Source organism: Acinonyx jubatus, chromosome B4, assembly GCF_027475565.1.
Source record: "Acinonyx jubatus isolate Ajub_Pintada_27869175 chromosome B4, VMU_Ajub_asm_v1.0, whole genome shotgun sequence".
In the NCBI taxonomy this organism is placed as follows: Eukaryota; Metazoa; Chordata; class Mammalia; order Carnivora; family Felidae; genus Acinonyx; species Acinonyx jubatus.
This window is the reverse complement of record NC_069387.1, coordinates 40662143-40674544: the sequence shown is the minus strand read 5'-3', so window position 1 is coordinate 40674544 and position 12402 is coordinate 40662143. Positions and strand designations below refer to the sequence as shown.

The 12402-nt window shown below is 50.1% G+C and overlaps 1 protein-coding gene and 1 long non-coding RNA gene across 5 annotated transcripts in view; one reads left to right on the top strand and one right to left on the bottom strand.

The window, feature by feature from the left end:
• Positions 1-1112: 1112 nt before the first annotated feature.
• NCAPD2 (non-SMC condensin I complex subunit D2) overlaps positions 1113-12402 on the bottom strand; it is a 30567-nt gene continuing 19277 nt past the window's right edge. For all 4 annotated transcript variants that reach the window (XM_027074106.2, XM_015061399.3, XM_027074107.2 and 1 more), the window contains exons 14-32: positions 11452-11576; positions 10845-11081; positions 10361-10535; positions 10027-10111; positions 7576-7709; positions 7091-7223; positions 6917-7001; positions 6673-6840; positions 6179-6348; positions 5056-5167; positions 4857-4980; positions 4621-4776; positions 3972-4149; positions 3786-3880; positions 3295-3375; positions 3001-3184; positions 1944-2070; positions 1695-1856; positions 1113-1442 (exon numbers count right to left, since the gene is read on the bottom strand). In XM_027074106.2, the coding sequence (XP_026929907.1) occupies positions 1357-1442; positions 1695-1856; positions 1944-2070; positions 3001-3184; positions 3295-3375; positions 3786-3880; positions 3972-4149; positions 4621-4776; positions 4857-4980; positions 5056-5167; positions 6179-6348; positions 6673-6840; positions 6917-7001; positions 7091-7223; positions 7576-7709; positions 10027-10111; positions 10361-10535; positions 10845-11081; positions 11452-11576 (2617 nt within the window). In that variant the 3' untranslated portion in view covers positions 1113-1356. The remainder of the gene's footprint in view (positions 1443-1694; positions 1857-1943; positions 2071-3000; positions 3185-3294; positions 3376-3785; positions 3881-3971; positions 4150-4620; positions 4777-4856; positions 4981-5055; positions 5168-6178; positions 6349-6672; positions 6841-6916; positions 7002-7090; positions 7224-7575; positions 7710-10026; positions 10112-10360; positions 10536-10844; positions 11082-11451; positions 11577-12402) is intronic.
• Positions 4057-9513, top strand: LOC113603691 (uncharacterized). Its single transcript, XR_003425383.2, has 3 exons — positions 4057-4183; positions 5462-7030; positions 7552-9513. It is a non-coding gene; the product is annotated as an uncharacterized LOC113603691 (long non-coding RNA).

Below are 12402 nucleotides of genomic sequence, written 5' to 3'. Positions count from 1 at the left end.
CTCCTTGGGGCCCCAGAGCCAAGTCTGTATCTGTCTGGCGGCCTCGTGCATGGTTGGTTTCCAGGCTTTTCATGAACCCCAAGAGTAGGGCCAGAGGGCACCTAATGGTGACAGGAGGTGGCAAGTGCCACTGGCGGTCTGCTGGGGCCTGGCACTGGGACCCAGCCGTCCCTGTTCCATTCCTGCTCATGCTCAACCAGGACCATTAACCCTTTCCCTGGAAAGGGTCTCAGGGGCCCCTCCGAGCCCCGGCACTACCCAAAGTGCGTGTGTCATCTTTCATTAGTGTCTTCTGCCAGAGGGAGCTCAGTGCCCATGGGAGCATTACTGATGCAGCCTGCTGTTGTCATGACAGCAAAGACACCAGTGTTGTCATGAGAGCACGCTCACTGCCTCTGGTCCAGGTGACTCAGCAGAGCAGACTTGGGGAGCTGAGGGGTGGGCAGGCTGAAGCAGTGCCTGCACTGAGAGCCGACTTGCCACAGACCCTGGAATAGTTAAGGAATCTCTAGGTAGACAGACCGACTCCACAGATATTATCTAGAGCTGGAGGGGATCAGGACCTGACCTTCCATCTGCTCAGCCGGCTAGGTCAGTCACTGCCTCAGAGATGGGCTCAGGGAGCACGCCGGGGGAGGGGAGAACACAGATCAGCCCTTGGTCTAGAGAAGGGTTTCTCCACCTCGGCACCACTGATTGGCATTTTGGGCCAAATAATTCTGTTTTGGGGGGTCTGTTTTCTGCATTGTAGGATATTTAGCAACATCCCTGGCCTCTGCCCACTGATGCTGATAGCATCCCTCCCACCTAGGTTGCAATGACAAAAAACTATCTCTAGGCATTGCCAGAAGGCCCCCGAGTAGTGCCACACTGGTCTGGAGACTGGCCGCTGCACGCTTCTCCACCGTGCAGCAATCCTGTCCCTCATGCGGTGTGGGGAGGTGTCCTGTCCTTCGTGCGGCATGGGGAGGTGGAGGAGGGGAAGATGAGGCACTGGGGGAGCATGGAGCTTATCAGATCTTCAGACAGGCCCCAGGACTTCAGGGCTCCTCTCCCTGCTGCCTGCATCTGGGCTCATGTAAGCTGAAACAGACAAGCTTAGGAAAAATGTCTAAAAGTATATAAAAACATTTATTCATTAGGAAACAAGGAGACTGGCAGACATAGAGTCCAATGAAAGCAGCTCAATTCAGTTCAGTAAGGCCAGTTTAAGAGAAATGCTTTACATCATAAAGACCATTCTATGTTAAAAAGACAAGAGGACAGGCAAAAACGGTATTTTACAAGGGAGCGGAATTCAAGTTCACTTCATAAGATACCCCGCACAGCAGGGACAGGAACAGGCAAGATGACTTCCTAGGGCCTGTGCCTTCGAGGAGGTGCTCGGCGGATGGGGGTTGTTTTCTTGGGTGTCTCGTCTTCCGTCATCTCTGCTGAAAGCTCTATTCAGAGGATTGGAGGAGGAAGAAAAAGCTGAGTCACAAAGATGGTGAAAAGTACATCTCAGAGAACAAGTGGGACAGCCCCAGACTAGGCCCAGAAACAAAACCCATACTGTGCCCAGAGAAACACACCTGGGGGGAGGGCGGGGGCAGAGAGAATCTACATGGGCAGGACCCCATCAAAACCAGCTTCCCCCCACCCCTCCCCAAGCTATGCTCCTTGCGAGCCACATCTGGGAGGGAGCATCCTACCTTCCTCGCTGGACTCATCACTTGAGAAGACAATTCTGGGTTTCTTTTTCGAAACTCGCTGTTGGGTGTTTGGATGCCGACGGGCAGTGCGGTGGGGCTCAGGAGTGACAAAGTCACCGTCTGATGAGGTTGCAGAAGCCAGACGCTGGTGCCGCTTGGAGACTAGAAAAGGCCAACACATGAGTCCCAAAAAAAGGATACTCTGAGAGAAGGGCCTGATCTCTCCACTTCTGGGGCTGCCTCACGTACCAGTGGATGGTTTCTTGGCTGATGGAGCTCTCTGGCTACCCCCCTGGCCAACCTCAAGGTCTTCCACCGCATCCAGCCCTCTGGTGTGGCAGACCCGAAGCTTCTGCTCAAATTCATCTATTACAGCCTGGAGGGGGGGAAGAGATTAAGAGCAGGCCTGGAAGGGGCACCTGGGTGGCTTGGTCAGTTAATCGTCAGACTTTGGCTCAGGTCGTAATCTCAAGGCTCTTGAGTTTGAGCCCCGCACTGGGTTCTGTGCTGACAGCTCGGAGCCTGGAACCTGCTTCGGATTCTGTGTCTTGGTCTCTCTCTGCCCCTCCCCCACCGATGCTCTGTATCTCTCTCTCAAAAATGACCATTAAAAAAAAAAAGAGCAGGCCTGGAAACTTATTTCTAAGATGAAAAAGAAACAAGGCCATGGAAAGAAAGACATGGTGAAAACATCAACACATATCACTGAGAGAACCCAACCCAGGGAGGGTACACACTGCAGGACTACAAGTATATGACATTCTGGGAAAGACAAAACTGTGACAACAGTAAAAAGATCATTGGTTGCCAAGGGTCGGGGGACAGAGGGCGATGGGGGAGCACAGAAGACTTCTTGGGCAGTGGAACTGCACTGTGTAATACTATAATGATGGACACAGGCCACAACACACTTTGTCCAAACCCACAGAATGAGTGAGTGACCCCTAAGGTCAACTATGGACTTTGGGTGATAATGATGTGTCAACATAGGTTCATCGATTGTAACAAATGTGCCACTCTGGTGGGGGAGACTGGGGGGGGGGGGCGCTTTGCATGGGTGGCGGCTGGGCACATGTGGAAGAACTCTACCTTCAACTCAGTATTTACTTTTGAACCTAAAACTGCTGTAAAAGATAAAGTCCATTTTAAAAAAGAAAAAAAGAAAGACACAGGAATTGGAGTCAGAAAGATCTGGTCTCAGGTGGTGCAGTCGAGCCGAGGGAGGGGAACGGGCGGGGTAGGCGAGGCAGGTCCGGGCAGTGCAATGCAGATGAACTCATGGCACCGGGATGGCCGCTGCGCTCACCTTGCCCTCGGGCTTGGCTCCGCGTCGCAGTTTGCCCACAACTGACAAAAAAGCACTAAAGATGGACTCATCCGACAGTTTGTCCCCAAAGCAGTCAAAATTGTCCAGCATCCTGCGGAGGCCTCGCTCTGTGAGGGGCAGCTGTGACACACAGTAGGCCAGGTCCCGATACTGCCGCTCGGTCCTGCAGATGGCAAAGGCGTCGTGAGGAGAAGCGAGATGGAGGAGCGAAGGCGCGTCCTTCCCCGTCGGTGCCCCACAGCCTCAGGGACACCCCTTGGGAAGCCGGCATACCGGGCAGTGCGGAAGCGCTGACACAACTTCTCCACCAGGCTCTCCGTCTGCTTGTCCTTGGTGATGTAGGAGAGGAGCTGCCTGAGGAAAGGGAGATGTGGTTGTGTGGCCTCCCAGGGGCAGCTCTGTCCCTGTCGGGACAGTCCTGTCTTCCCCTAGCACCCGCCTTCTGACATCGTCCTGCCTTCTTCCTAGACCCTCAGAAAAAACCCACCCCACCCCCTCTGCGAAATTCTCACCGAGAATGGGAATTTGTAACAAAAACTGCTGCCATGTCTTGAGGACTCCTATGCGCCTACCGCCGCACTAGAAACTCTATGGTACTGAAGCCCCTCCTCACTGTACAGAGGAGGAACAGGCACAGAGAGGCTAAGTTACTACTGAAGGTTATACAGCTACAAAGTAGCAGAGCTAGAGTTCAAATACAGGTTTGTCTGATTCTTAAGCATGTGCTACATGAAAACTGTGCCCCAAGGCTCAGGGAACCATACTTCATGATGGTGTGGAAAGGCTCTTCCTCCACCCCTCCCTCAGGGTCTGACAGGCGGCTGATGATATCTGGAAGGAGATTATAGATCGCATTGCCCTGTGAGAGAGAGAGTCATGTTATCGACACTGGGTGTGTGTCTGTGTGTGCGCGCCTGTTCCCTCGACAGTGGTCTCCCGCTGCCTCTCACCTTGTGGGAAAGCTCACTGAAGAAGTTCTTGGCCAGGGCAGCGATCTGAGGCGCGGGGTCGATGAGCAGCACAGCCATCTCGCTCACCTGCCCCTTCACCTTCACCATGTCCTTTAGAATCAGGTGGGTCATCACCAGCCCTGCTGTTCTCCGCACCTGCTGAGCTGGGTCCCGGAGCCTAGGAGTGAAGTCTCAAGTCACTGGCACTAATGGTGAGTTATATTGGGATACTGGTGGGAAAGGCCCTCAGCAGGAATCTGTTGCCCCTTCTTCTTCTTCTTTTTTTTTTTTAAAGTAAACTCTACTCTCAGCGTGGGGCCCTAACTCATGAACCCAAGATTAAGAGTTGCATGCTCTTTTGACTAAGCCACCCAGGTGCTCCTCTATCACCCCTTCTCAATGTGACATTCTAGAAGCAGTTAGAAAGCTGGGATTGGGGTAAGAGGCCAAGCTTGGAGCCAACGCTTTGGACAGAGGTGCCCATTCCTTTGGGGCTATACTTAGCGAGGGCCTGTACAGGTCAAGTATCAAGCAGATATCGAGGTGATGCTAAAGACCAGAGAAACAGTTTTAGTGATTTTCATCCTGACTGAACTACAGCCTTCCAGGGCTAGCAAGGCCTGCTACAGTGTCATGAGGGATCTCTCACCGAGCATACAGATGAGGTGTCCAGGGGTCCACCAGGTTAGGGAAGCGGATGGCCAGATCCCCAGCAGCAACCATGAGGTTAGACCGGACAATGGGGAGCGAGGACTTTTCCAGCATGGTGAACAGCAGGCGAAGCTGGGAGTCGCAGAAAGTGGCACTAGGGGCAAGGAAAGGATCATCAGGGAGAGGCACCATCCCCATCCTCTCTGAGAGGGCAGTACTGGCCCCAGGGCCTACCTGATCATGCAGAACTTGCCAAGGGCAAGTGAAGCGGCTGCAGAGAGCTCTGGGTTGCTGTAGAGGCCCGGGTTGTTGCAGACTTTAAGCAGAAGTGGAACAAAGGCAGCCAGGATCTGTTTGCCTGTCGGAAGAACGGCTCTAGGTCTGGGACAGGTTATCTCGGCTGGGGAGCAGGTCCCTCAGCAATTCTTCTTACCATCTAACAGCTCCTTCTCACAGATGCTGCGGATGAGTTCTGCCTCTGGATCATCAGCGGCAGCGCCCGCCAGCCCCATCTCCTCCTCTATGGTGGTGTCAGAGCTTGTGTTCTAATGGGGAAGAAACCAGGGATCATGGCTCATCCAAGACAGCATTTTTTAAAAATTTTTAGTATTTTATTTTTAAGAGAGACAGCATGAGCAGGGGAGGGGCAGAAAGCAAGGGAGACACAGAATCTGAAGCAGGCTCCAGGCTCTGAGCTGTCAGCACACAGCCTGATTCAGGGCTCGTACCCATGAACTGTGAGATCATGACCTAAGCTGACATAGGATGCTTAACTGACTGAGCCACCCAGATGCCCCCAAGACAGCATTTTTAACTCCAGCCTGTCTTTCATTTTGCAGGAATGTGTCTGGGGAAAGGCAAGTTCTGTAAAACCATTCCTACAGTGGTCAAATGTGTCTATAAAGAGGAAGCACACCTTAATTAAACAGGAAAAGAACTAGGATTCTGTAGTTTTACTTCTAAGTTGCCAAATGTGAACTGGCAAATTCAAAGTGGAACAAGCAGCATTATTTTCAAGTTGCTAAAGCATATTCCTACATCTCTGAACTCATCCTCACAGAAGCACGTCATTTCCTGCATACAATCAATAAACGGATCATGGGGACAATGGTTCAAGGTCACAGAGGTCAGACCTAATTCCACTGCTGCAAGATACTCTGTCTTATTTGTCTGCAAGACACCACTGCCTCTAGTGGAAAGAACACAAGGTCCCCATAAGGTGGCAGGCCCAGCAACCATGGCTGATGGGAAAGGGGGTGCGTGTGTGCTTATTCTAACAAGCAGTGCCTGAGGGGGAGCCTAGATTTCATGCTGAGGTCCCTAACTCAACGCTCTGTTTCCCTAAAACTTTCCTTCCTGGGTGGTCACCAACAGATCGCTCCATCTTTGTTCTCACTAACCTTTCCCAGTAACAGCAGCAAGGAGGCAGGGTGTCTTCCTCATTTAACAGTAGAAAAGCAGAGGTTCCCAGAAGGAAACGTGAGTGACCCACAGTCAGGAAATAAATCCGGGAAATGCTTGGGACACAAACCCAAACACGCAGGCACTTCATTCACCTTCTCCTTTGGATCCTTAGTCTTCTGCTCCTGCTCTTCCCGAAGAACCCGGCGCCGACAGAGCTCCCCGCTCACTGCCTGTTCCAAGTGCACCAGCTGCTGCAGAGCCACATCTCCAGCCAGGGACAGCAGGTTCATCAACAGGAAAGTGGGGAGCATGGGGGTGTCCTCTGGAGGAGGGGAGGCAAAGCAGGGAGAAAGAGACAAAATTAAATCTCACAGGACCCTGCATTCTGTGTTGATGGCTCTACCTCTTGCTCATGTGCCATACACAAGCTGGCGCAGAAGAGAGAGATGGAGACAGTGGAGAGTGGGCGGGGAGGGATGGGGATGGTGGCGGTGACTGGCCCAGTCTGAGTGACAGAAGTGAGACAGTGTGGTCTGCGGAGGGTCAGGGGCTGCTGTAGGAAGCAGTGCTGGCAGTGGCTACTGGCTCGACAAGGAAAGCAGTAGACTCTGGCTGCTGCCCACGGGGGACCCTCTTGCCTACTTACTCGGGACCTCCTGGGTGGCGCTCTTCTCCCCCAGCTTCTCCAGGGCCTGCTTCGCACAGCCCTGCAATATCTGGGCACAGATCACCTCGGGGCCCTCTGCCAGCTGGTAAATGAGGGTCACTGCCACCTCTTTGAATGGGATCCAGAGTGGGTCTGGGTGGACAAAGCCTGTAGAGGAGAAGGGAGAAGTCACCCACTGCAGACAAAGGACTCCATTCTACCCGAGGCCTTCACGATAGCTCACCTTTTGTGACCACCTCTTGCAGTCGCTCAAACAACCTATGTTGCTGAGGCAGCCGGAAGGGAGGGTGACGTTTGCTCAGAGAAGGCTGTCGAGAACAGGAAAGACAAAAGATGGGTATGTGTGGAGAGTGTGTAAGAGGATGGCCACTCTCCTTGGTCTGGAGACCCCATGTACCTTTCTCCTGTCAGAGATGTTAGCAATGGCATGGCACACCTGCTGGGCCAACCTGTAGTCCTGTGGAAACTTCTCATCCAGTCCTATGCTCACCAGTGTGTCTAAGTTGCTTCCCACGATTTCTGGTTTTCCTCTAGAGGAAGGAAACCACACAGTCAAAGCTAGTCAAGGACAGGACTCTGTGGGGGAAAATGCCAAGCGGGGTAGGTAACAGCACTCAGTGCAAGGCTAGAGCCCTGGAGCAGACAGCAGAGGCTCTGACATGGGGCTGGCCCCTCAGAATCCCTCTTGCTGTACCAAATCCCATTATTTCTGCTGCACGGGGTACAGAGGAGGGCGCTGGTACTATTTTATTTTTCACTTAGGTAGCCGACTCACGCACACAGCTTGGCTGGGCCTGACTACTGTTATTGAAAGAAAGGGAGCTTTCTCAGAACCTTCCCTTTCCCTCTTATTCCTAGCGTCTGTCTGGATCTGAGCCTCACCGTGCCATCATCCCAAGAAGCATGACAGAGGAACAGCGCTCCAGAGGAGAGCAGGGGACCTTCTCGGTCGCCCGCTCCCACAGCAGCTGGGTCACTGCCGGTTTCAATTCATCCTTCTGCACAAACTCACAGAGCTGAAGAGAAAAGAGAAAGGGCTCAGGCCAAAAAATAACAACCCCCCACCAATCCTTGGTCCGCTTCTCTGAAGAGAACGTTGAGAGCCCGAAGTGGGTAAAAGCAATACTTAGGGATGGAAAAGGAAGGAGGCTCGAAATGTAAAGTTGGGGTTTGGGGAGGTACTTGCACCTCTGTCACTTTTCTACCTTCATGTCTTCAAAACTACATTTATTAAGATGACATATTGAAGTCTGTGTGAGTCCATGGCTCTGACTACATTCCGGGGATTTCTAGTAGCTGTTGTTGCTGTGACCACAACTCAACATGTCTAAAACAGAAGACTCCATCCTTCCTTGCCTTTTCATTTTGCCCAGGGTACCAACATTCTCAATCACATATGCTTAACACTTCACAGTCAGCTAATTTCTTCCCCACTTAATCCTATCCATTTTTCCTTTATAATCTATCTTCCATTAAGTGCAACTCTACAGCTTTTCCTCCCAGCCCGAGTCTAGTCCTTTGATGCTGCACACTTACAGAAGGTCCGTAGACCTCATCTCTAGCGTCCTCTCCAACCAACCTGTATGCTCCTGTTGGACCAGTCTCCCAAACATCTTCTTCATCACGCCACACCTCTGCTCATCATTTAGAAATAGCTCTCCTTTGGAGCACTTGGGTGGCTCAGTCGGTTAAGTGTCCGATTCTGGCTCAGGTCATGATCCTGCAGTTCGTGAGTTCAAGACCTGCATCAGGCTGTGTGCTGACAGCTCAGAGCCTGGAGTCTGCTTCAGATAGATTCTGTGTCTCCCTCTCTGTCCCTCCCCCACTCACGCTCTGTCTCTCTCTCAAAAATAAATAAACATAAAAAAAAAAAAAGAAAAGAAACAAAACTCTCCTTTGCCTATAGTAGGGGCTCTGGACCAGGAGAGCTAGCCTGACATTTCAGCCCAGCGGCTGCCACCAGGCTCCTTTTCTCCCCAAGAGAAAAATGTGGCTGGCGGTAGTGCTCCACCTGGTGGAAGCTGGTGGTCAGCACACCTCCACCTGTCTCCACAACCCAAATACTTTTACTTCAAAAGCAGGTCCACCTCACTAAAATGTTGGCCAACAAGGTGAAAGTCCCGGACTTGTGAAAGGCATTCAGGGACCTTTACAATTCAGTTCCAACCTACACTCCCACTTTATTATCTTTTGCATATAACAGTTTCCAGCCAGAACGTGATCTTTTTCATGCCACAACTTTCTGTGCTCTTAACTGGCTTTCCATCTACATGTTCCCTCCTTTCTCTCTCTACATCCTACTCATCAAGACCCTGTTTCAGTCCTACCACCTCCAGGAAACTGTCCTTGACTGTTCTACCTCATACTGCTCTCTTGCCCACTCAGGACTCGTCAGGGTAACGTACAAGGTATGAGTATGTTTTCTGGAGCTCTTATTGCCTGAGTCTCTGCCACCAACCAGCTGTGATTAGCCAAGTTCCTTAACCTCTCAGTGCCTTAAGCTTCTCACTGTAAAATGTACACTAACAGTATTACCTCACTGGGTTGTTGTGAGGTTTACACAAGTTCATATGAGCAAACTGCTAAGAACAGTCCCTGGCACGTCATTAGTGTTACCCTATCACCATTGCTGCTACAACCATTACCTGTGCCACATTTTTTTGGCACTGAATTACCTATGTGCCACATCATTCTATAACTGTTTTATGTTTTTTGGCTACCCACTATACTGTTGGTTCCTTTTAAGTTGGGAACTTGAAAACAATCTTATACTTTGTGGGGCTGAGTAAACTGATGAACATGTACATAGTAATCACTAATACTTGTTGAATGAATAAAGAAAATAGAAGTAAGGGGGCGCCTGGCTGGCTTGGTCAGAAGAGCATGTGATTTTTTTTTTTTTTTTTTTCAACGTTTATTTATTTTTTTGGGACAGAGAGAGACACAGCATGAACGGGGGAGGGGCAGAGAGAGAGGGAGGCACAGAATTGAAAACAGGCTCCAGGCTCTGAGCCATCAGCCCAGAGCCTGACGCGGGGCTCGAACTCCCGGACTGCAAGATCGTGGCCTGGCTGAAGTCGGACGCTTAACCGACTGCGCCACCCAGGCGCCCCGAGCATGTGATTTTTGATCTCAGGGTCATGAGTTTGAGTCCCACATTGGCTGCAGAGAAGAAAGAAAAAAAAGAAAAGAAAAGAAAAGAAAAGAAAAGAAAAGAAAAGAAAAGGAAAGAGAAAGAAAGAAAGAAAGAAAGGAAAGAAAAGGAAAAGAAAAGAAGGGAAGGAAGAAAGGAATGAAGGAAGGAAAGTAAGGAAAGGAAAGAAAGAGACTTACAATTTCCTCAAGACACTGGATAGTCCCAACTGAGGCATCCACTAGTAGCAAAGAGAGATTCTGAATCAAAGTCTGGGCTTTGGCTCTGTGGGAATAGCAGAGAGCAGAGGTCATTAAAAACTGGTAAGTTAAACCTGGCAAACAGGTGATTAAGACTATCCCACCACAGTGTCAGATGACTTTACTGGAAGTCCAGCCCCGCCCTGAGCCCCATTAGATTCAGGGCTCCTCAAGAAGGATGCCCCCGCCCCCTGCCATTCCTGTAGGAGACTGCAAACGTCCCCTGAGAAGCTGACCCTGTTAAAGCTGGCAGAGGCAAAAGTACCACATATACCTGGCAGAGTCCCCTCTGGGGCTGAGGTAAAGCTGGCGGTAGGCATTAAGCACAGCTTCCCGGATGCCAGGCTCCTTAGACCAGATGAGAGGGAGCATGCGGCGCACCCCGAACAGGGCCTGAGGTACCCCAAATTGGAACACCATCACAAAGAATTCAATCACCTCCTGCACCACTGAGGGGAGAGACAGAAATGTCACCCATCTGCTTGGCAAAATTCCTCCAATACTTAGAGATAGAACCTTTCCTACTGTAGCAACATGCAAGTGGAAGCTTCTTCCATTTCCCCTGAGAATATCATCCTAGATGGCCCTGTCGTGAAATACCCTATGCATACCACGTCTGCTCCACAGAGCTAGACAAAGCAAACGGAAATAAAGAATCCTTGCCTTTTGAAGGAGCAGACAGTTATCAATAGAATACAGGCAAGACTGGTTTTTCCAACCCCAAGACACAGTCCTTACAGAGAGGGATGCTGGCACACCTGTAGTTGTGTTTTCATACATCATCTTGCTGATGATGCTAATGGCCTCTGTAATCTTCAGAGAGAAGCTGTAGGCGTCCTGCAGATACTGCACCAGCATCTCCTGCTTCACCAGCTCATCGCTTCCCCTGGATTTCACGGGCTCTGACACACTGTGCTTGTCTTTACTGTCTGTCTGTCCTGGGCCCATGTTCCCTGCAGAACCCTGGGCATTCTCCTGTGTGGAAGTTGCTGGGCCTAGGAATTAGAAAATTCTAGGATGGTTATTGCTCGAAGGTGTATGGGGAAATCTATCGGCTACAACATCCCCGGATAGTTCTTTCCACAATGGGAGGGTATACACTTAGAACCAACTGTAAAATGTCTTGGTTCATTTCTCAAAAAATTCCGAACATCCCCTATGGTTTGGAAATACTGTTTCACGCCATATGACTATCAATCTTAGGTCCATGGGCTGTATCCATTCCAGAGCACTGCCAAATCTCCTCTGGACTGCTGTGGCACAGTGCCTCCTGGCACTCCCAGGCCAGTGTCTGGCATAAAGTAAATAGCCCATCGATACTAATTGAAATGTTTTGTTTGCTAACTGAAGAAGGAAAAGAAATACCTTTGAAGATAGTCCCCAAGAGATTCAGGAACCTGGTCTCCTCTGACTCCTCTGGGTCCACATGACTGAAAGGCTCAGACTCCTGGAAGTGGCCTATGGCTTCTCGAGTGAGAATGATGGCCTGCCTGGAAGAACATCCACCGGTCACCAATTTGGCACCCACGGGAGTGTCACTGCAGCCTTCTGTAATGCAGCCTACCTCATGATTACATCGAGAACCTAGACTTACTGCCCCAAAGAAAAGGGACACTTCTCATGCTTAAAAAGTTGAGAAGTGGGGCGCCTGGGTGGCCCAGTTGGTTAAGCATCTGACTTCAGCTCAGGTCATGATCTCACGGTTCATGGGTTTGAGCCCCATGTTGGGCTCTGTGGTGAGAGCTCAGAGCCTGGAGCCTGCTTTGGATTCTGTGTCTCCCTCTCTCTCTGCCCCTCCCCTGCTAGTACTCTGTCTCACCCTCTCTCTCAAAAATAAAAACATTAAAAAAAAAAAAAAAAGTTGAGAAGCACCTACAAGGGTGGAGCTCAAAACACTTTCCCATTTTTGAAGTGACAAGGCTTTACTACATAGTCTTCAAAGAAACTCAAATAAGACTTTTCAAATTTAAAGGTCACAAACCTACTCCAAACATCTACTTAGAAACTTTGCTAAGTCAAAGTTTAGAAAAAGTAAGTGTTCAATAACTGATTAATTTATGGGACATCCATACAATGGGAGTCAATGTTAGCGTAAAAAAGAATGAGGCAGCTATTCATGTATAAATATTAAAAACATTGCAGTATGTTGTTAAGTGAAAAAAAGCAAGGTGGTAGATCAGTGGGTAGAAAATTCTACCATTTGTGTAAGAAGGGAAGGAAAAGAACATATGTTACACTATACGTCTTTGTTATCTCTAGAAGGGTGTGCAATAAACTTGGAATGTTGCTTCCTTGCAGGAAATGAATCTAAGTAGC